At 37.9% G+C, this 20,470-nt stretch overlaps 1 protein-coding gene across 5 annotated transcripts in view; it reads left to right on the plus strand.

Annotated features, from left to right (window-relative positions):
* Window positions 1-20,470, plus strand: part of CHD7 (chromodomain helicase DNA binding protein 7) — a 128,981-nt gene that overhangs the window by 101,196 nt on the left and 7,315 nt on the right. For all 5 annotated transcript variants that reach the window (XM_017727489.1, XM_017727485.1, XM_017727488.1 and 2 more), the window contains 18 exons: window positions 236-379; window positions 2,567-2,822; window positions 7,315-7,525; window positions 7,958-8,153; window positions 8,377-8,544; window positions 9,198-9,377; window positions 9,665-9,775; window positions 9,866-10,071; window positions 11,008-11,207; window positions 11,809-11,968; window positions 15,053-15,142; window positions 15,704-15,807; window positions 17,181-17,310; window positions 17,592-17,664; window positions 17,882-17,936; window positions 18,648-18,876; window positions 19,045-19,253; window positions 19,393-20,070. In XM_017727489.1, coding sequence (XP_017582978.1) covers window positions 236-379; window positions 2,567-2,822; window positions 7,315-7,525; window positions 7,958-8,153; window positions 8,377-8,544; window positions 9,198-9,377; window positions 9,665-9,775; window positions 9,866-10,071; window positions 11,008-11,207; window positions 11,809-11,968; window positions 15,053-15,142; window positions 15,704-15,807; window positions 17,181-17,310; window positions 17,592-17,664; window positions 17,882-17,936; window positions 18,648-18,876; window positions 19,045-19,253; window positions 19,393-20,070 — 3,400 coding nt within the window. The remainder of the gene's footprint in view (window positions 1-235; window positions 380-2,566; window positions 2,823-7,314; window positions 7,526-7,957; window positions 8,154-8,376; window positions 8,545-9,197; window positions 9,378-9,664; window positions 9,776-9,865; window positions 10,072-11,007; window positions 11,208-11,808; window positions 11,969-15,052; window positions 15,143-15,703; window positions 15,808-17,180; window positions 17,311-17,591; window positions 17,665-17,881; window positions 17,937-18,647; window positions 18,877-19,044; window positions 19,254-19,392; window positions 20,071-20,470) is intronic.

A 20,470-nucleotide genomic window follows, 5' to 3' on the forward strand; every position in this document is an offset into this window, starting at 1 on the left:
TCTTGGAGGACTTTTGAAGCTGCTTAAGTAGTGAAGTGTTTTTCTGGGCTATCACTGAAGGAACACCAGAGTACCAGTTAGAAATGTCTTGAGAAGACTTTTATGTAAGTAGCTGGGGGAGGGGAGAGGAAGCAAAGGTGAGACAGACATAGTGACAAGGGGAAAAAATTCTGTGTATTTTTCCATTGAAAATTATAGTGATGGATTCCTAGGGAATTATTTCTTAACCTTTCAGGAGCATAAAGTTCTGCTTACTGGAACCCCTTTGCAAAATACAGTAGAAGAGCTGTTTAGCTTGCTTCACTTCTTGGAACCAGGTCGCTTTCCATCAGAAACCACATTCATGCAAGAATTTGGGGATCTTAAAACTGAAGAGCAGGTAAACTTACCTTGCATACTTATTTTTCTATTTAGAAAATACTTCATTACTTGTTTTTTCAACTGATACCTATTTACTTCCTGGAAGACCATAGTGGGTTTATCTCTTCTTTTGTTTGTTTATTTTCATTCAGCTGATGGTTTTTTGCTTTTGGCCAAAAGTAATTTTGCCCTATCACTGTTCTGTTTTTTTATTTTTAGTCCTTTGTCCATTGGTCATGCAGAAACAGGAAAAAAATCCCTTTGTTAAAATGCAGTGCTTAAAAATAGAAGTGGGGTGTCTTGTAATGGTTTCTGGATGCAAATACTTGTAAGAGAATTAACTTGTCAGTTGACATTCTTCCTTAAGCATCCAAGTGAAGGGACTGTCCCTGGAACTTCTGTGGAATTGACATCTGAGAGTTTTCTCAGTTATTTAAGTGCAAACAGGAACATACTCGAAACCCACTTTAGTAAGAGGTAACCAAATGGAGGGAGGTCTTTTTTTTACTCAGAAACAGATTTATCAGTCTGTCCAATAGCAGAAATGCATAAATCAATACAAAATGAAAGACCCTAGGTGCAACATGTTTTATATCTAAAATGTAAAATGTTTCTTTCTATGTATCAAAATGTTTCAAAAGGCCAAACCACCTCAATATTAGGAGTTAACTGAAGCATGGCATCTTAATTTGGCCCTTTGCATCCTGTGATAATAACTGCATGCTTTTTTATATGCAACTTTTTTGTCTTTGTCTGAAAATTCAATTTTTGATATCTCTTAACTTTGACTGCTTGAATTTGTTGACTTTCTTTGAGAACAACTCTTTCATACATAATAGATTAAATTATGAAATAGCTCTTCCTCTAGCCCCTGGCCTCCTGGCAAAATCATGGGATATGTTTCCATAGGTTGTGCAGGCTATTGCATGTCAGAATGGACACTGACCTGACTGAAAGTGAGCCAGCTCTGATGCAGAAGCCATGTAGTCCTGTTAGTGCAGTGTTTGAGCTGGAGCTAATATATCCTAACTGTCAATGCAGCTTTTGTCTGGCCAGTTCAAAATGACTGTAGCTTTTGAAGCCACACATGGAACTGTTACTAAAATAATGCCATTGGACATGATCAGAATTAGAGCCTTGATTGCTTGGTCCAATAAGTTCAGAAGAACTTCCTTATCTGTTGACACTCAGATGTTTTGGAATTGGGTTTGTCTTTCAAGAAGTGGGACAGGTTATGTGTTAATGACTTGGGGTTTCTCCTCCATTCCTTGCAATCCTATTCCATATATTTTCTCAACTGTTCATCCCTCCGTGCTAATTACCGCTTGTGTTCTGAAGTTGCTTTATTACTAAGGGAATGGAATGATGTAAATTCAGGAGAAAGTGTCTTTTGTTCTTGTTTCTGCTGTGTGGCTCTGCATCAGGAGATGATGACCAATTTCAGGGTGAATTATTAGCTCTTCAGCACTGAGCTGGTTTGTACTTTGAGACACAACCTAAATGCCAGGTGTTTTGGGTTTTTTCAATATGGAGTATGTTTGAACTTTTCATGTAAGGGACTTCACAAAAACTTTAAAAAACTTAGCCTTTTTTTAAAGAAAACTGACATTTTCTTCTTTGCCCCTCCCACCCTTTAGGATATCTTAAAGAATATGCCACAAAACCTAGAGACACTAAAAATTATCAGTGCCATTAAAATTAACAGAAATACAATGTTTTCATTTTTAGACCAGTCCTAAACAGTTTTCTAATTCAGTGGATGTCAAAACTAGGGAAATAAGAAAATAATTAGAAGCAGATACCTGAAGTGGGAAAGTAGCAATAAATACTGCTTAGTAATTAGAAGTGAACTGCAAAAGTTATCTTAAAGTGTCAGAGTTGCTTATTTAACAAAGGGTTAGCTCTGCATGATTTGTGTGTTGTACAGTCCTTGTCTAGAAGAATAGATCTCAGTGAGGTCTATTTAATAAGAGACATCACTAAACAGAAGGTCTACACACCAAAAATAGACTTTAGAAGTGTGCATGTCACTGAGTTAACAAGGAGAACCTGCTGCTGAGTCACTGAGGAAAGATTTTTTATGAATGCCCTCTACTTGGCATCTGAGGTAGAAAACAAAGATTTTTAGAATTAAGGGAATTGAAAAATGAGTATTTGATTCTTAGCAGTTTTAATTCAGCTAGTTCATTAAACATCTGTTTTCCAGGTGCAAAAACTGCAAGCTATTTTGAAGCCAATGATGCTGAGACGTCTCAAGGAGGATGTAGAAAAGAACCTGGCCCCAAAAGAGGAAACCATCATTGAAGTTGAGCTGACAAATATTCAGAAGAAATACTACCGTGCTATTCTTGAAAAGAATTTCACATTTCTTTCCAAGGGTGGAGGTCAGGCAAATGTACCTAATCTTTTAAACACTATGATGGAACTAAGAAAATGCTGCAATCATCCATACCTTATTAATGGTAGGCTGCCTACTTTTCTCCTCATTTGAGAAGTGGTTGTAAAGATGTTCACTACGTATAAATTCCATTTTAGTGTGTCTTTATGTTTATTCATTTATTTTAAGTAGAAAAGTGAGATAACCTTTTAGGTTGTCATAGGTATGGATATCTGCTAGCTAGGACAGCACTGCTTTTGCAGGCATCTGTGCTGCTTTTTCCCAAGGCTTCCTGGCAAATTTAGTCCTGACTGAGTTAATGTTGGTATTATAAAGTTTTCCTTTCTATTATTTGTGACAAACAAGACTTCAGTTGTCATGCAGGTTGTTGGATGCTGGCATAAATATGGCAATTTTTTCTTCAGTTATAGTTAGCTGCTATTTACTTTCTTGCTGTAGAACATCATAAGGTAGTAACTTAAAATTTCTGAATAAAAAGTTGCAGGGTAAGAAATCATGATCAAGCCTGCTTTTATAGCACATGTTGTCAGTTGATTTTCTTAATTTGACTAGTAAGAGAAAAATTAGGATGAATGTCATATTAGACTTTAATGACTGTTTTTCAGTGTGATGGTATTGGTTTTACATCAGGATTATCTTTGGCAAGTAGTATAGAATCATAAAATATCTTAAGTTGAAAGGGACCCACGGGGATTACTGAGTCCAACTCCCTGCTCCTCACAGAACTACCTAAAACTAAATCATATGACTTAAGGACCAGATGGTCTTTAAACTCTTGACTCATGGTGCCATGACCACTTCCCTGGGGAGGCTGTTCCAGTGACCAACTCTATGATGAACCAGCCAGCTATAGCTGTCTGAAGTATGGTAAACTTGTATGTGTTGGTCAGTTCTTCCCTTTGAGGATGTAACACAAGCCTCCATAAAGGGTTGCGTTCTACTACTTTCTTGTTTCCCAGCTCCTGTTTCTTACTAAATATGATTTATGGTTGGTTTATGCTGGTTATAGGCTTCATGATGAAAGACTGTTTTGTTCAAGAGCCATATGTTATGCAATAAAAAACCTGAAATGGTTTTTTATTGTATAACTTCCATATTGCAGTAGTTAAGTTCTTCTCCTTGACATTTTTTGTTTAAATGGAGGGAAAAATGCTTAAACTGATCTGCAAAATTACATCTAATTATATTTCATGCACAAGTAATTATTCCAAAGACATGATATAGGCTTACTCCAAAGTACTTCAACTCATCCATGCTGGTGGCTGTTCAGTTTCTAAACTCATATGACATATAGTGAAGTAGTTTTGTGGTTCTGGTGCAGGGTTTGTTGGGTTTTTTACTTGATTCTTGGGCTTAAGTTAGTCCATTATATAAATGAGTTTATCAGAATAGTTTAGGATGTTCAGGTTATAAGCATCTGAATTGATGCTTCTTGGCTTTCAGCTGTTTTTGACCTTGCTATTAATTTTCCTTATTTCATGTTTGTTAAAAGAAAAAAACCTGAATATTTTGCTGCTACTTTGTTTTGTCAAATAGAGTTTATAAGTAGTGCTTGTAGTGTTGCCTACAGCAGGGATTTTTTTTTTCCCTCAGAAGTCTTGTATCATTTAATATAATTTAGAGACTTCTAAAGTTCAGGTGTTTATTTAGAAAACTTCAAATATTTTTTGATGACTGTATCTTAATAAAGGGAGGTGGGTTTGCCTCTTGAATGCATTTGCCTTTATAACATTTTTGTGACTTTTTGAACCTTTGGACTTGCTTGGTATCATTCAGCAATGTGGCAGGTGAGTTGAACCTTCAGATTTGAGGGGAAAAAGAAATCCTGATGTGGAGATGGAACTAAACAAATACATCCTTTATAGTTCTAGGACAGAAAATACTCCTACATCCTGTAGTCGCCTGAGCCCAAGGTTCTGTTTTGTTGATTGATATTTAACAGCTTTTTAGCTAGTGTAATGGCACAAGTTTATTTTATTTCTGCTAAGAGTTTTTGCAGTGCTAGTACTTATCCTTGCATACTACTCTCATGATAAATGATTTGTTGCAGTAGCAAGTTCTGTTCTCTAGGCTTAACTGCTTTTATAAAAGTGTTTTTGAATCCTTCTCATTTTCTTCCAAGTGTGTGGGGTTTGTGACCCCGCAGTAGTGCGCATGTATTTGAACATTTGAACATGTTTTGTTTTGTGTAAGATTTGCAAGCAAGTCTTCTATATAACCTTCAGTTAAGGCTATATGATGAAAATAGTATGGTAGGAGTTGAATGCAAAGTGGGGCTTGCTTTCTTGATTGATAGATGTATTCTGTGGTCTGCTGAGACTGGGAGGAGACTTCTCAAGGTAGTTGCTGTATGTTGGGTATTCTCCAGCCAACTTGGGTAAAGCACTGTCTGTCATTTTTCTTAGGGCTGGACCCCTTGTTTTCTCCATAGCAACCCTTCTCAAGTATTTATACATCATTCCTCTCTCTGTCTCCAAGAACCAGCAGTGGGGAATGCCTCTATACTTACACAGCCTAATGCTGAACACCAGAAAGGCTCCTCACTCTTTTTGTTATGCCCCCTTGAGCCCTGGAAGCCTCTCTTAACGAAGAGTAGAAGTGGGGGTTTCCCTGGTTGATCCAAACACACATTCAAATACCTTCCTTTCATCCCCTGCTAAAAATCAGCTAGAATAGCAAGTAGTTTTACAGACCTGCAAGTTACTGCATCAAGAAACTTCTGGGTAACAAGCTGCTCAATGTACGTGTTGTAATTGCAATTGAGGTAGGAATTAAAAAACCAGGAGGGTCTTTTACAGGATTTAGCTAGGACAGAGTTATTGAAAGAGCAGATTTTTGGAGTTATCTGTAGTGGATTTGGGTCCTGCTAAGGCCAAGCTCTGATACTACAAATTCACCATTCATTAGACCAGATTGTGGGTTTGTTGCGGTGTGGTTTGCTTTTGCAGATGCTGTTCTTGCGTATTGGTTTGATTCATAGTAGTGAAACTTAAATTTGGATATCACAGTTGAGTAAGAAATAATGGATGTAACTTGGAAAGATTACTGAAATTACTGTATACGAACTGCTTGACAGCCTGCTGTATCCTGAAATTGCCAAAGTTCAGTACAGAATTGCAGATTTAGTGCCCAAAATTCTACCTTTTTTTGCAAAGATGGGAGATGATACGATTGAAAGGAACTTTGAGTGTCTGCTTACACTAATTTCATCCAGGCTTACTTTTCTTATCTGCAAACCATTAGGATGAGTAGTGCTTGGAGCAGGGAATCCAGATCAGGAGAATCCAGGGACATAAAACTACCTTGAAATGTGATCACATCTTGAGTCCATCAGGTTCTGTAAAAGCGAGTAGTGGGAGTGCATGGAGCAGCACGAAGCTGTCAGGCAGCCTGCTCTGGGTGAAATCTGGTTCAGGCACCGCATTACAGCAGGCACTGAACCAGCGATCACACAGGGAGGGTGCGTTTCCGTGTTTGTTTACAGGCATCTACTTAGAGCTGGGATTTGAGAGAGAGATGCTCAGCAGAAGCCTGGCAGTAAGCTGTTCTTCCCCCTCCCCCAACCCTTCCATCTTTCCGTGTGCTATTCAAAAGCAGTATGGAAGCTGAATATTAGACGAACCAGAAATATTTTAGAAACTACATTTTGTTTAAAAAAAAAACCAAAGCAGAGGCAAAAAAAGATGGCTCCAAAAAAGGGTTTATTTGGAGGTGAAATAAGCTTAAAACAAAGATTCCTAACCCTTTATGTGCCAAGAAGAGCAATCTGATAGTTCTTGGAATTGTCCACTGTTTGTAGAAGTGAAATAAAAAATGGAGTAAAAGCATAGGAGAGGTTGAAGAGAAGACTTAAACTTGGTCTGTAGTCTCCTGATAGTGAGCAGAACAAGCAAATAGTTGCTGCTGTGCATATCATTCATAGGCAAAGCGAGTGACCAGAAAGAACTTTTGACTAATGCTGGAAAAAATAAATACATTGGATAGCTTCATCAAACTGAACAAAAAAAATACATTCAGTGAAGAGGTTTTTAATTACTTGGATTTTGGTTTTATAATTAATAATGAAAGGAGCAGGTTTCAGGTCATGTGGATGTTTAAGGCTGATTTCAGAGGCACAGACATTAAATGTTATTTGTATCCCTTGTATTTTCTTGTAGAAACAAGACTTTTTTTTCTTTCATGTTGCATTTTTAAAAGGACAAAAACTCAATTTTATCAGTTGAAATATGTTTAATTTTTTCATCTTTTTTCTTTTTTTTTCATTGAATTGTGTGCATCAAATAGTTCTATGAATTTATTTAGGAAAGAGTTTGGTGTTGTTCAAAAGAGGGAAAAATGAATTTTCAGTGTTATTTTTTATTTAGGCTGTATTTGTGTATATGTTTGCTTTAAATTTAAGCTTAATATTTTTTATAAATGTTTATTTTTTTTTATAAATGTTTATTTACATAGTGCTTAAAACATTCCTGCAGTTTCTATAGGGTGTTGAAGGCGAGCTCATTGTTTATTAATAAAACCCTTTGCAGTGTTCATGTATTGCTGTCCAATCTTTGCAGGTGCTGAAGAGAAAATTTTGGAAGAGTTTAAAGAAACACACAATGCCGACTCTCCAGATTTTCAGCTCCAGGCAATGATCCAGGCTGCTGGCAAGCTAGTACTGATTGACAAGCTGCTGCCAAAACTGAAGGCTGGTGGCCACAGGGTGCTTATCTTTTCCCAGATGGTGCGCTGCTTGGACATACTGGAAGACTACCTCATTCAAAGACGGTGAGAGCAACAATATAATACAACTGTAAATAAACTGTGCCTTCCTCAGTGACCACCACATTTAACCTGTGTAGAAACCCATGTAGAAAGGGAAGAAATTAAAACAGAATTTTGTATTTTGATTTGGGTGAATAGAAAATTACCCCATATGGAGAGCTGTTAGGTTCTCAGTTTAACTCTCAGTTAAATGTTTTGGTGGCTCTAGAGTTTTTAGTTTAGGCCTAAATTTTTATTGAATTCCTTGGAGTCAGTCTGTTCTTTACTAAGGAAAGAGACAAAGTAGTATGTCTTTACTGATTAAGTTAGTCTCTTAGTTGTAGTTCTTCTGACCCCATAGTAGCATATTTGTCTTTGTTGTTTTTAATTGCATATTCTTCTAAAGAAGCAATGCCATGGCAGTAAAGCAATCTCTATAATGCATCTATTTTTCAGGTACCCATACGAACGAATTGATGGTCGAGTGAGAGGCAACTTGCGTCAGGCAGCTATTGACAGGTTTTCAAGACCTGATTCTGATAGGTTTGTTTTCCTGCTGTGTACAAGGGCAGGAGGTTTGGGCATTAATCTTACTGCTGCTGATACCTGCATCATTTTTGATTCAGACTGGAACCCCCAAAATGACCTCCAGGTAATATTACAAGAGATGATTTTATTGAAAATTTCTCTTTGCCTTTTTACTGTGAAATTTTCTTCACCTACAAGACAAATTATCTGTTGTCCCGCTCTTGAAAGCATAAACAATATTATTTGTATTGAAAAAAAAACCTTCTAAAGTTCCCTGTATTGATTATTTAAATTTTTTTTTCTTATATTTGTAACCTGTAACTGAATATCTGTCTTTGTTTTTTCAGGCTCAAGCACGATGTCACAGAATAGGGCAGAGCAAATCAGTGAAAATTTACAGATTGATAACAAGGAATTCTTATGAAAGGGAAATGTTCGACAAAGCTAGCTTGAAGTTGGGCCTTGATAAAGCTGTGCTGCAATCTATGAGTGGAAGAGAAAATGCCACAAATGGGGTAAGGATTAATTTTTTAAGGTGCATTATCAACAAATGCTATGAGCGTGTTATGCTTTGCCTTGCGTTTTAGCTGGAGAACAGTTGTTTTCAGATGGAGTGTGGCTGATACTTTAAAGTCGGGTTAATTAAGGGCATTGGCTACATGAACTGGCTCAGCCTATCTAATGGCGCACTTATTGCCAAAAGGGGGCAGGTGGAGTCGTGTTCCCTCAATCCTGATCCATTCTCATCATTCCACCCTTTACATTATGTTGATCTTGGCACTTTATGGAGTTCTTCTAGCTAGCTTTTGCTGGTGTAGCCTTTTTGCTTTGGGACTTCTTTTTGCTTTAGCTTTTTTGTCAGGTTACTAAGTTAAATCTGCTCCCAGGAGGAGTTTAGCAGTCATCAGAGCTAAAGGGATTCAGTGACAATGAATTATTAAGTCGTTTAAACCACTCACATAACTTCACCCTGAGAATTTTGTTGTTTGTATTCTTCTTTAAAAGGTGATTTCAGCATGAATGTTTAATTGACCATTTCCACATTATTGTAGAGCTTCAGTTCTTAAAATGCCAAGTAAGAGGACAATCCATCTGATTCTGCTGTCAGGTGAACACCACTGGCTGGTGTCAAAAAAACCCCAAAACCATAACCCCTTATGTGTTACAGGTGCAACAGCTTTCTAAAAAAGAAATAGAAGATCTTCTTCGAAAGGGGGCATATGGTGCTCTGATGGATGAGGAAGATGAAGGGTCTAAATTTTGTGAAGAGGATATTGATCAGATTCTCTTAAGACGAACACACACAATTACCATTGAATCTGAAGGAAAAGGCTCAACATTTGCAAAGGTGTGCATTGACATTCAGAGGAAAATGAACAAAATGTGACCAGAATAGGTGGAAGTATATTAAACTGTCTTCTGTGTCAATTTATTTTTCAGTGTACTTATCTTAGGTATTTTCCTTGCAAATGTTGGGAATCTGTATTTCCAGTACTGATAGCTTCCAGGCTTACCTTTTTTCTTTCTTGACACTACCTCTTCATAAGTCCTAAGTATTGTATTTGCTAGTGAAAAATAGGTATTCTTCATAGCATGCAGTTAAGAAACCAATCCATGTGTTTTTACTTCTACTAGGCTAGTTTCGTTGCATCTGGGAACAGGACAGACATTTCTTTGGATGACCCTAATTTCTGGCAGAAGTGGGCAAAGAAAGCTGAGCTGGATATTGATGCTCTAAATGGAAGGGTAAGAGCTTTATGACTGTTTGTAGTGCAATTAAATTGAAGATTCCCCCTCCCCTCCCCCCAAATTTATACCTTTTCCCTTTCATTTTAGAACAACCTAGTTATTGATACACCAAGAGTAAGGAAGCAAACCAGACTCTACAGTGCAGTCAAAGAGGATGAACTGATGGAGTTTTCAGACCTGGAAAGCGATTCTGAAGAAAAGCCTAGCACTAAGCCCCGTAGGCCTCAGGACAAATCTCAAGGTTATGCACGAAGTGAATGTTTCAGAGTGGAGAAGAACTTGTTGGTTTATGGGTAAGATATGCAAATAAAATATACTAATTGTGGCTAAAGATCTGAAAAAAAATTATATATAGTAAATAACTCATCCTTCTCTTGGACACATTCCCAAAATATCACACTGTATAATGCTTATACATGCCAGTTAGATTTTTTTTGGTTGCTATATATATAAATTGCTTATATATGTGTTATTTAGTTTAAAGTATCTGAGTGTCTCACAGATGGCTATGAGCTCACTGGTAAGATAAGTGGTTTTGTGATGACAGAATATTTGTTTCTGGTTTCTCAGTGTAAAGAATTCTTGAGTTAATGAGTTTTAACCTCTCTTTTCTAAGTGTTGAAGAGAGTAATAGTGTATTTGTAAAGAACAAAATGGTTTTGAAATCAACAGTCAATCTAGACTTTTTCAACATATATTCTGGTATTTTGGCACCATTTAAATTCAGATATTTGGTACTTGACATTTTTCCCATTGAGTGTGCCAATTTGAATTTCATCTCTTTGCAAGCAGGTAGCTGTATTTGACTTCTAACACGGTGGCCTTCAGAACGACTGTCTTTATTTTAGAAATTATTGTGCAACAGTTGCTAGTAATAGGTTTCTGGATCAAAATAGGAATGGTTCCCCAAATCCCATGATTGTAGGAATTGGTTGAGTTTCCTGTTTGTAGCTTACTGGGACCTTTAGAGTTAAACATATGTACTTTATTAATTTGAGTGTAGTTCAATTGCAGCTTTACGAGCAGTGAACTTATTGCCTGTTCTGTAAAATAAACATTCTTAACTCTTTGGTGCTGGAGGTTGGATTCCCTGATGTAACCTACAAATGCAAAATGCATTAGTGCTAACACAGGAGGTCCCAACTTGCTTGATACAAGGAGTTCAATTGAAAGTCACAAATTAAAATACCAGTACCCTGGCTTTTGTATTGAACATATTTTTCTTATAGCTGGGGTCGATGGACTGACATCCTCTCACATGGGCGCTATAAACGTCAGCTAACAGAGCAAGATGTGGAAACCATCTGCCGGACTATCCTGGTGTATTGTCTTAATCATTACAAAGGGGATGAAAATATCAAAAGTTTCATCTGGGATCTGATCACTCCAACTGCAGATGGGCAAACTCGAGCTTTGGTTAATCATTCTGGTATGTCTACCACAATCAAATAATGATGCTAGTAAATAGGGAAGAATTGCTTCAGTCGTGCTATGTATTTGGTTTAAACTATAGCCATTCTGACATGTCGTAGGATCTTGTCAGATTTTATGAGTAAGGTGGGCTTTGACTTGGTCCGTACTTAAAGGGGAAGTCTCCCTCAGACACTTTGTAAAATGCAGTGCTCTTTGCCTTAAATTAGTTGTAAACAAATATTCCAGCATAATTTTTCGTTGGCACCTATTGCTGGAGTTAATCTCTTTTAAATTGCCATAAATCAGAAAGCTTGTTTCCTTACGGCCATTTAGATTCATGAGAATTTTTACAAGAAATATTTATATAACACCATTTTCTGGCTAGCACTCTGAATTTTGAAATCTTCACACCTAAATTTGCACGAAAGTTTTGGTTGACTTTGTTGCTTGCAATTTTCTGTACTGAATTAAGTTGCTGTTCAGTTTTTGGTGGTTGTGTTGCCCACAAAGTAATGAATATAGCAGTGATACTTAGCTTTAAATGTGTGTTTGTAATGTTGTTTGGGGTGAGAGTTTTTCTGTTCAGATTGTGTGAGAACTATTGGGGTTTTGTCTAGGTCTGTCTGCACCAGTGCCCAGAGGGAGGAAAGGGAAGAAAGTAAAAGCCCAGAGTTCACAGCCAATGCTGCAAGATGCTGATTGGCTCACAACCTGTAATCCAGATGTATTATTTCAAGAAGACAGCTATAGGAAACATCTCAAACATCACTGTAATAAGTAAGTACTAATAAATGTTTCATTTAGAGGTTTGGGATTCTTTTTAACTACATGCTTTTGAAAAGTCCACAACTTCATTTGGATATATTTACTAGAACACAGGGCCATTTAATGGGATGTAAAGGCCATTATTACTTTTTAATTTGGGGATAATCATCTTAACAGATATCTGGATACTTCTGTAAGCTCTTTATGACAATCAGCACACTTCTGAAGAAAATTATTCTCTACTTACTAAATAAGAATGGAATCAGATTAGGTTATTTTTTTGACAATATTCCTAAACTAAGTCTATTTCACTTGACAATTGGCTATCTTACTATAGAAAGTGAAGACTATATTCCTACACTAAGTCTATTTCACTTGACAATTGGCTATCTTTAAATAAAAGCTGTTTGTTTCCTACCTTCTTGTGGGGTCCCTCAGGCTGGTGTTTAAAGTTCTGTTCCATAGATGTTAAACTCATATATCCAGTTCTTAGTTTCACGAGTTTCATGTAGTAGTTCACCTATATGTGGGTGTATCTTTTGTCTTCATTTTTTCTCTCCCTTTCTTGCTTGCTCTCCACATCATACAGAATATTTATTCTTTCTCCTTTGAGATGAAATTTCTCACCAAACTCTTCTACCTGAATTGATTTGTCCTGATTTTATTTTTGAAATTCTAAACACGTTACTAAACCAAAGGCCTTTGGCGATAAAGATCATTGTACATAATGTTTTATTGTTGTATGAATGTCTCTTAAGAGCCTTTCTTACATATTTTCTTTTGGCTTTTGTTTTGTAATATCTTATTTTTGTGTCAGCTTTCTTTGATGCCATCTCAGTTTTGCTTACTATATTCTCCATTACAGACACTGAACCTTGTCCCAAAACCACCTTGGTTTAGAGTTGGGGATGTGGTTGATTGCTTTTGGGATTTTGTGGTGTTTGGTTTTGTTTTTAAATTTCTACTCCTCATTATATATATATATATATATATATCATACAGTTGCAATGCAGTGTTAGTGAAAGGTCGTCTTTACTTTTGTGGTTTGAATATGTATTGTGTCTCATTAATACTGTTTAGTGGAAAGAAATTATTGATTTGAAAAGTACCTGTGGGCTGTCAATAGGGGGTGTGATATGAAGAAGGAAAGGAATTTAAGGGGTTTATTAGCTCAAGTCCAGATGCTAACCAAGCTTGATTTTTAGCTGATGACAACAGATATTCATAGAATTACGTTAGTGAGTGCACTTCCAAATAAACTGCTTTCTGATTTTTCTGAACTGTTACTTGAGTCTGTTACTACATTTCACTTGCTCTTAAAGTAATAAAATTCTTTCCTGTAACATTACTTTAATCTCTCAGGTAACATGTCGTCATTACTTGCTGTATCAGTTTGCAGATCCCACTTAAATTCATTTTTTAAGTACTGCTTCTTTAATAATACAATAGAAAATTACAAGGACTGGGAAGACTGGTAAATGTGCATGAATGTTTTCAGTTGCTATCTTTTTCCTTCACTTCCCAGATTCACCAGGACTAAATGAATTGTAGAAGCCACATGTTTTTAGCACAGGTAAAATCAAACAGAGGTGGAGCCAGTTAATAATCTGAGTAATTTCCTTCAAAAGGTACCAGTAGAAGTTGCCTTTGTAAGAATTGGTGTCCTCTCCTAAAGTACCATGTATGCTGGTTTAATGCATAGGACTCCTGAAAGGTGCAAAGAGCCAGTGGTTTTTGGTTTATCTTGGGTTTTATTTCATGCTTCTCTCTTTGGCCTGATGTAACAGCTGTTATTGCTTAATACTAAGCTGATAGAGACCCTCAACAGCTTATTTACATAGCCACACAGGGCGCAGGGACACCTTACTGGTCCCAGTTACTGTGTATACAGAAAGAAGCATGTCTGACGTGTTTTGAATTGCAGACATGACTTTAATTCAAATCCCTGCGCTTCCGAGGTTTGATTGAATAACATGTGTGAAACCGGGTATTGCTCCAGTGGCACCTGATCTCTAACAAGGAGATCTCAAAACTGGTGGTGGTCTAAATTTTTCATGCAAGTGGGTGATCAGATTACTGCTTCCCTGGTCATCTTGCTGTTCCAGGAGCAGCAGCAATTCAACAGTTGCCGTGATGGATTTGGGTACAGTGAGAGGGCGGGCTGAGTAATCTCCATCTTAGCTGGTACTGGTTTTACTTCATGAACTAGGCAGCAGGGGGTGCCCTGAATTGGGTAAACATAGGGGAGAGCAGGATTATTTTCAGGTAGATACTTTTTCTACAGAAATGACCTCTTTTCTAGTCTCCTTGAAAATCCAGTCTGCCATTCTCTCTCCTGCCAGCTTCGAGTGCGACCACAACACCTGACAGTGCTTCCAAAAACGACTGTAGTATTGCAGAAATGGGGAAAAATTAACTTGGCAATGAAGATTTTTCACTTCCTTGTAACAGTTAGATTGTGCATAGGTAAAATTAAATAGCAGTTTGAACTATAAAGAGTAAAAGTAGTTAATATCTCCCAAGGGAAATGGGGGATTATTTTTCCCCCCCCATTCTCAGAAGCAAAAAGTTGTATAATCTGAAAAACCTGACATTCCATATTGAGGGTTTATTGTAAGGTAGTAAAACCAGATTTTATATCTCGTTTATTCCTACAACTTCTGATGTGCTTCCAAAAATGGTATTAAGGCAGCAGCTGAGGAAATTTTATGAGATAATGAAGCAGAACAGTTACTGAAAGCCATCTGCTCAGTTGTTTACAAACTTGCTTCAATACTTCAGAGGCAGTGGTAGAGTACGTGTCTAAACTTCACAAGCTGCACTAGGTAGAACTAAATGAAATGCGCCGGGGCCGGGCTGAGCTGGGTCCCTCTCTGTGCAGTGTAAGCAGTTGCCAGGCAGGCCTGTTGGAAGCCAGCAGAAAGCACCACACAGAGGTGATTATGTGCCACCATCTGTCACGCTTCAAGCCTACCATACAGCATGGCTAATCAGCCTTGGCAGGATGATGGATGAACAGCAGCAGCTGCCAAAAGCCACTGTTGGCAAACAGTCCTGAAGTTAAGAACTTTTTCCCCCCTCTGCCTTCCTCTCCAGGGTCCTGCTGCGTGTCCGCATGCTCTACTATCTACGACAAGAAGTTATAGGGGACCAAGCAGACAAGATCTTAGAGGGTGCTGACTCAAGGTTAGTGCAAGTGCAGGTTTATTTTTTGCTTTATGACACTGGCTTTTGTAAAGTACACGTACTATAATAATGCAGCATTTAGAGGTGGTCACACTTTATCTCTTACATGTCTATTCTCCGGCAGCCTTATTATTTTATCAAGTGCAGTGGGTAATTTTCTTGGGGGAGGAAACGATGTGGGAAATGACAGAAGTGGATTTGCAGTTCTGCTAATATTGAGGGATTATTCTATCTCAATTTAAAAGATTTTTTAAAAATACTAAGACCTTAAATGAATCATATTTAGATAACCATTTGACTCCCAAAATAGCTTAATGGGGGGATGGGGGTGGGATGTTGAGGGTTTTTTTGGTTGATTAATTATTTTTTGTTGTTTGTTTGTTTAACCATCCTAATTATTTTTTTAGGCTATTGGGTTTTGGGGTGGTTTTCTACCTCAAAATTTATATTTATAGAGCAGCATAAACCACTTGGGGGTTTTTGGGTTGGCTTTTTTTGTTCTGTTTTTTTAATCTTTGTCCAATAATACCTTTGAGAATGTATATAATGCTGTCTTGACAGTGAAGTAGATGTATGGATACCTGAGCCATTCCATGCTGAAGTTCCTGCAGACTGGTGGGATAAGGAGGCAGATAAATCCCTTTTAATTGGAGTATTTAAACACGGTAAGTGATGTCTCACTCTCAACAAAACTCAGTTGTAAAGCTTTCAGTGTGTAGGACTGTTCAGTCATAATATTAACAAGTATTGTTCCAAAGAACTGTTGGCTTGTATCTCCCTTTTTTCTTGCCTGCATTAAAAACATAATATGAGCTGTAAATATCAGATGCTGTTTTTAAATGTTTGCAGAACATTTGAGAAGAAAACATTACTTTCTTGGCTGTAAATAAAACAAAGCCATATTTGTTTAAATAATAGCCAAATAGAAAGATAGATCTCCATAAACTTTGCTTCCAGCACTGCTTCACTTGCTAACTCTGCCAACCAGTGTCAAAGTGGACGGTGGGCTTAACCTCTGCTATTAATCTGTACAAGTGCCTCCTGGGCTTTGTTCCAAGCAATATTTCACAAATGTCAGTGTTGAGAACTCCCGGCTCCCTTGAGTGGGATGCAGCCTTGTTAACTTTGAAAGGCTGGGGATGCAGAGCTGGCATGATATATACAGTGAGCGATTCCTGATTATAATCCCAATTCTCTGGAGGTCGCAGAGGTATTCTCAGCAGCCCAGCCTGACTAAAGGGGAGAATGATGGCTTATAAAACCTTTCATGATTACAGTTTGGCTTGAGGCTCTACAGCAGTTAGGAGCAGTGTGTTGTAGTACAAATCCTAATTGAATTGTGCTGTTCTGCCTATGTACAGCAGCTCTGTGTTGTGGGCTCAGCTGAGGCAAGTCTAGTCTAAAAATCATTTTCCTGCAGTGCACTGTTGGGATCTGCCATTTTCCATCTAGTCAACTTGGGCAGTAAAAAAGCAAACAGCAGTTTGAAAACCATAGAGGGAACAGTGTCATCTTACTGACATGCATCATCCTAAACCTAATAAGACAGGTTCGTTGGCCTTACGTATAACCCATGTATACAGCATTTTTGCAGCCTATATTGAGGGTTCCAGCAGGGCTGGAGCTATAGAAAATACGTGTGTGTGTATGTGTGCGCTTCCATTCGCGTCTGCGTGTTTCCACTGGCAAGTATCGAATGTCAAGAGCCACTGTGAAAGTCATATAGGAAACTTAAAGAAATTTTTCACTTGTGAAAGGTTTTTACTTTACTTTATAATGACATGAAGTTTAGTGCTTTCTTCACTGTCTTATATGTGTTAATGTTATTGATGGGAAAATGTTTCCGTGCTGTTGGAATTTACCAACATGAACAATTTTTTTACATGAATTAAATGTTTCCAGCATGGTGACAGCTCCTTTGTTTTATTTAAAAATAAATCAATGAATCCAGAAAATAGTACTTCTACTGCCTCGACCTGTTCTATTCACAGCTGGTCATAGCTTTTAAAAAAGCATTTGTCTCCCGCTCTGCATGCAGGTTATGAGAAGTACAATTCTATGAGAGCTGATCCAGCACTGTGCTTTCTGGAACGGGTTGGCATGCCTGATGCAAAGGCCATAGCTGCTGAACAGAGAGGGACAGACATGTTAGCAGATGGTGGTGATGGGTAAGGAGGACATGAAAAAATTAATAAACTTTATCAGCATTGTATATGTTGGCATGGTTTCATATGTCATATTATACTTACATGCTGCCTGAGGATATGAAGTGATCATATGATGTACAAAGTACATAGAATTGTTTACACAGTTGAGCATGAAATATAAATGTGTAACTTGGTACAACATACCGATGGCTTTTGTAGCTTTTTTTTTTCTTTTGTCCAGAAAATCAGCCCCCTCTCAAAACCAGTATTTTTCTTGAAAATATTTTTAAAATATTTTATAGGGGTGAATTTGACAGAGAGGATGAAGATCCAGAATATAAGCCAACTAGAACTCCTTTCAAGGATGAAATTGATGTAAGAACTCCCAATTTTCTGTAATTACAAATATGTACAATTATAATTGATTGTCCATATTTATTTTAATGTGTGTTTTAAAGTTTGAGAGCTACCAGATAAACACACCTTACAAAGATTGTTTGCTGCTGTGTTAGACAGATGACATATTTTTCTCCTCAAATCATGACATATGGTCAAAACTGAAAACTAAAATAACTTCTGTCTTCTCCCCAAGGAATTCGCAAACTCACCTCCAGAAGATAAAGAGGAGTCCATAGAATCACACACAAGTAAGACTTACAGCAAAGAAATTAAAAAGGCAAAAAGGGATTGTTTAGTGAAAGGTGGGCTGTTTATATTACCACATAAAGGGATAGGAAGTGTTTTGGGACAATACCACAGTAAGCTTTTTGCTGCCAAATCTCTTCATGCTTCACATTTTTCAAAACAATTACATACTGTCTTTGAATAATCCACATTATGGTTCTCTGGATTTCTAATTACATAGTAGAAACCATGATGATAAAGACCGGATGTTTCATAATGCAGCCGTTGATGGTTTTGCCGAGATAATCTTGGAAGTTACAAATACGTTGTTTCCTCAGTATGGAGGAAAATTGCCAAGTTTAAGTGATAATAATAAAGTGGGAAACGATAAGCATAGGTGTTTCCTCAGAGGCAGAATGATCTTCTTAGCAATGTATTTAAAGATGCATTGCATTAATTTAAATACTTACAGTGCTCATAATATGTTTGCATTCATAACATCAAATCATAATGCTTGATGGTTATCTCTAAATGCTTCTCAAGCATTTCTTAGAGTTGGATGGTTTGATTCTATTTTTTCTCTCTTACCAATAGTTATCCTGTTTCTAATTCATTATGCACCAGTATTAGAGGCACATGTTCTTATCTGATAAAACAGGAATCCAGTTATAGCCATAGAAACTTGGAAATGTTTAGTGTTGGTTTTGCAGTGCAAATACTTCTCTGTTCTCTAGACAAGCACAGTGAAAGCAATGCTGATTTAGGGCAACTCTACTGGCCCAACACTTCAACCCTGACTACCCGTCTGCGTCGCCTCATTACTGCCTATCAGCGCAGCTATAAAAGGCAACAAATGAGGCAAGAGGCACTAATGAAGACTGACCGCAGGAGACGTCGGCCTCGAGAAGAAGTGAGGGCACTGGAGGCAGAAAGGGAGGCTATAATAACTGAGAAACGACAAAAGTGAGTTTCCTGGTGATATCTATCTTTAAATCTTATTTGAGCTTGTGTGTCACCCATACTGCTCTTTTGTTTTGAAAGAATAAACTAAGGGGGTTTTGAGGCTTTTAAACTGTGTTTGGACTCTCATTTATCCAGTGGCCTCACATCTCCTGCTTCTTCCTTGACTAGGTGGACAAGAAGAGAAGAAGCTGATTTTTATCGTGTGGTGTCTACTTTCGGAGTTATTTTTGATCCTGTGAAACATCAGTTTGAGTGGAATCAATTCAGAGCATTTGCCAGGCTTGACAAAAAGTCCGATGAAAGCTTGGAAAAGTATTTTAATGGCTTTGTGAATATGTGTAGACGAGTGTGCCGAATGCCAGTCAAACCGGATGATGGTAAGTTTTAACTGACTGGAAATCAACATGAATATTGTGAGACCATGGGACTGTTGAAACTTCATGCCCAGGTGTAAAGATTTTGAAATTGGGTGTGCATTCAGTCCATGTTAAACAATACAACTCGGTGTCCTTGCAGAACCTCCTGATCTTTCCACGCTGATTGAGCCGATCACAGAGGAGCGCGCTTCTAGAACTTTGTATCGCATCGAGCTGCTGCGCAAGATCCGGGAACAGGTTCTCCATCACCCGCAGCTGGGGGAGAGGCTAAAACTTTGTCAGCCAAGTCTGGACCTGCCAGAGTGGTGGGAGTGTGGTAAACATGATAAAGACTTACTGATTGGTGCTGCTAAACATGGAGTCAGTAGGACAGATTATCACATTCTGAATGATCCTGAACTCTCTTTTCTTGAGGCTCATAAAAACTTTGCTCAAAACAGAGGGACAGGTAATGCAAATACTGTCTCTTCTGTAAACCCTCTGGGTGCTGGCTGCAGTCAAACACCCCCAATTGTCCCATCCACACCAGTACAAGAAGAAAAGACTACAGAACAAACAGAGTCTAAAGTTGAAGGGTCTGAAAATCCAGCAGCCAAAGAAAAGTCTGAAATCAAAGAGGAGACAGATACTGCAGATAAGGACACTAAACCAGACTGTGATGCTGAGGCCGAGCCTGGCTCTGTTAAATGTGAATTGAAAGACATAGAAATGAGTACAGATGTAGATCCAAAATCTATTTCTGAGAAAGGTTCAGAAGAAGATGAAGAGGAGAAACTGGAAGATGATGATAAATCAGAAGAATCCTCCCAACCTGAAGGTAATACATTGGTCAGATCAGTTCTATGTGCTTAACATAAGCCCCACAGCTGTTGTAGCTCATGCCAGTTGGTAAATGGCACACACGGTGCCATTATGGGGTATGGGATGGGCTACATGTAGCAGTTCCTCTGCCCTTCCATGTATCAGGTGGCTAAATAAGCTTTCATAAGAACCATCCAGCATCAGTGGGGTATTCCCCCACAAGGGATGATTTCCAGGATAGCTCACTGAGCCAATAAGCATGGTCTCTATGCCAAATGTGGATGGCTGGGGCTCTGCTGTAGGAATTAACTGAACAAAAGCCCAAGTTAGAAATATTGTTTCAAGCCTGGTTGCCTTAGCCTATCTAGCTGGGTGGACACTGGATGTTAATGCCTGGTCATGATTGTTATTCAGCA

The sequence above is a fragment of the Corvus brachyrhynchos genome, unplaced genomic scaffold (assembly GCF_000691975.1).
Source record: "Corvus brachyrhynchos isolate BGI_N302 unplaced genomic scaffold, ASM69197v1 scaffold60, whole genome shotgun sequence".
Taxonomy (NCBI): Eukaryota; Metazoa; Chordata; class Aves; order Passeriformes; family Corvidae; genus Corvus; species Corvus brachyrhynchos.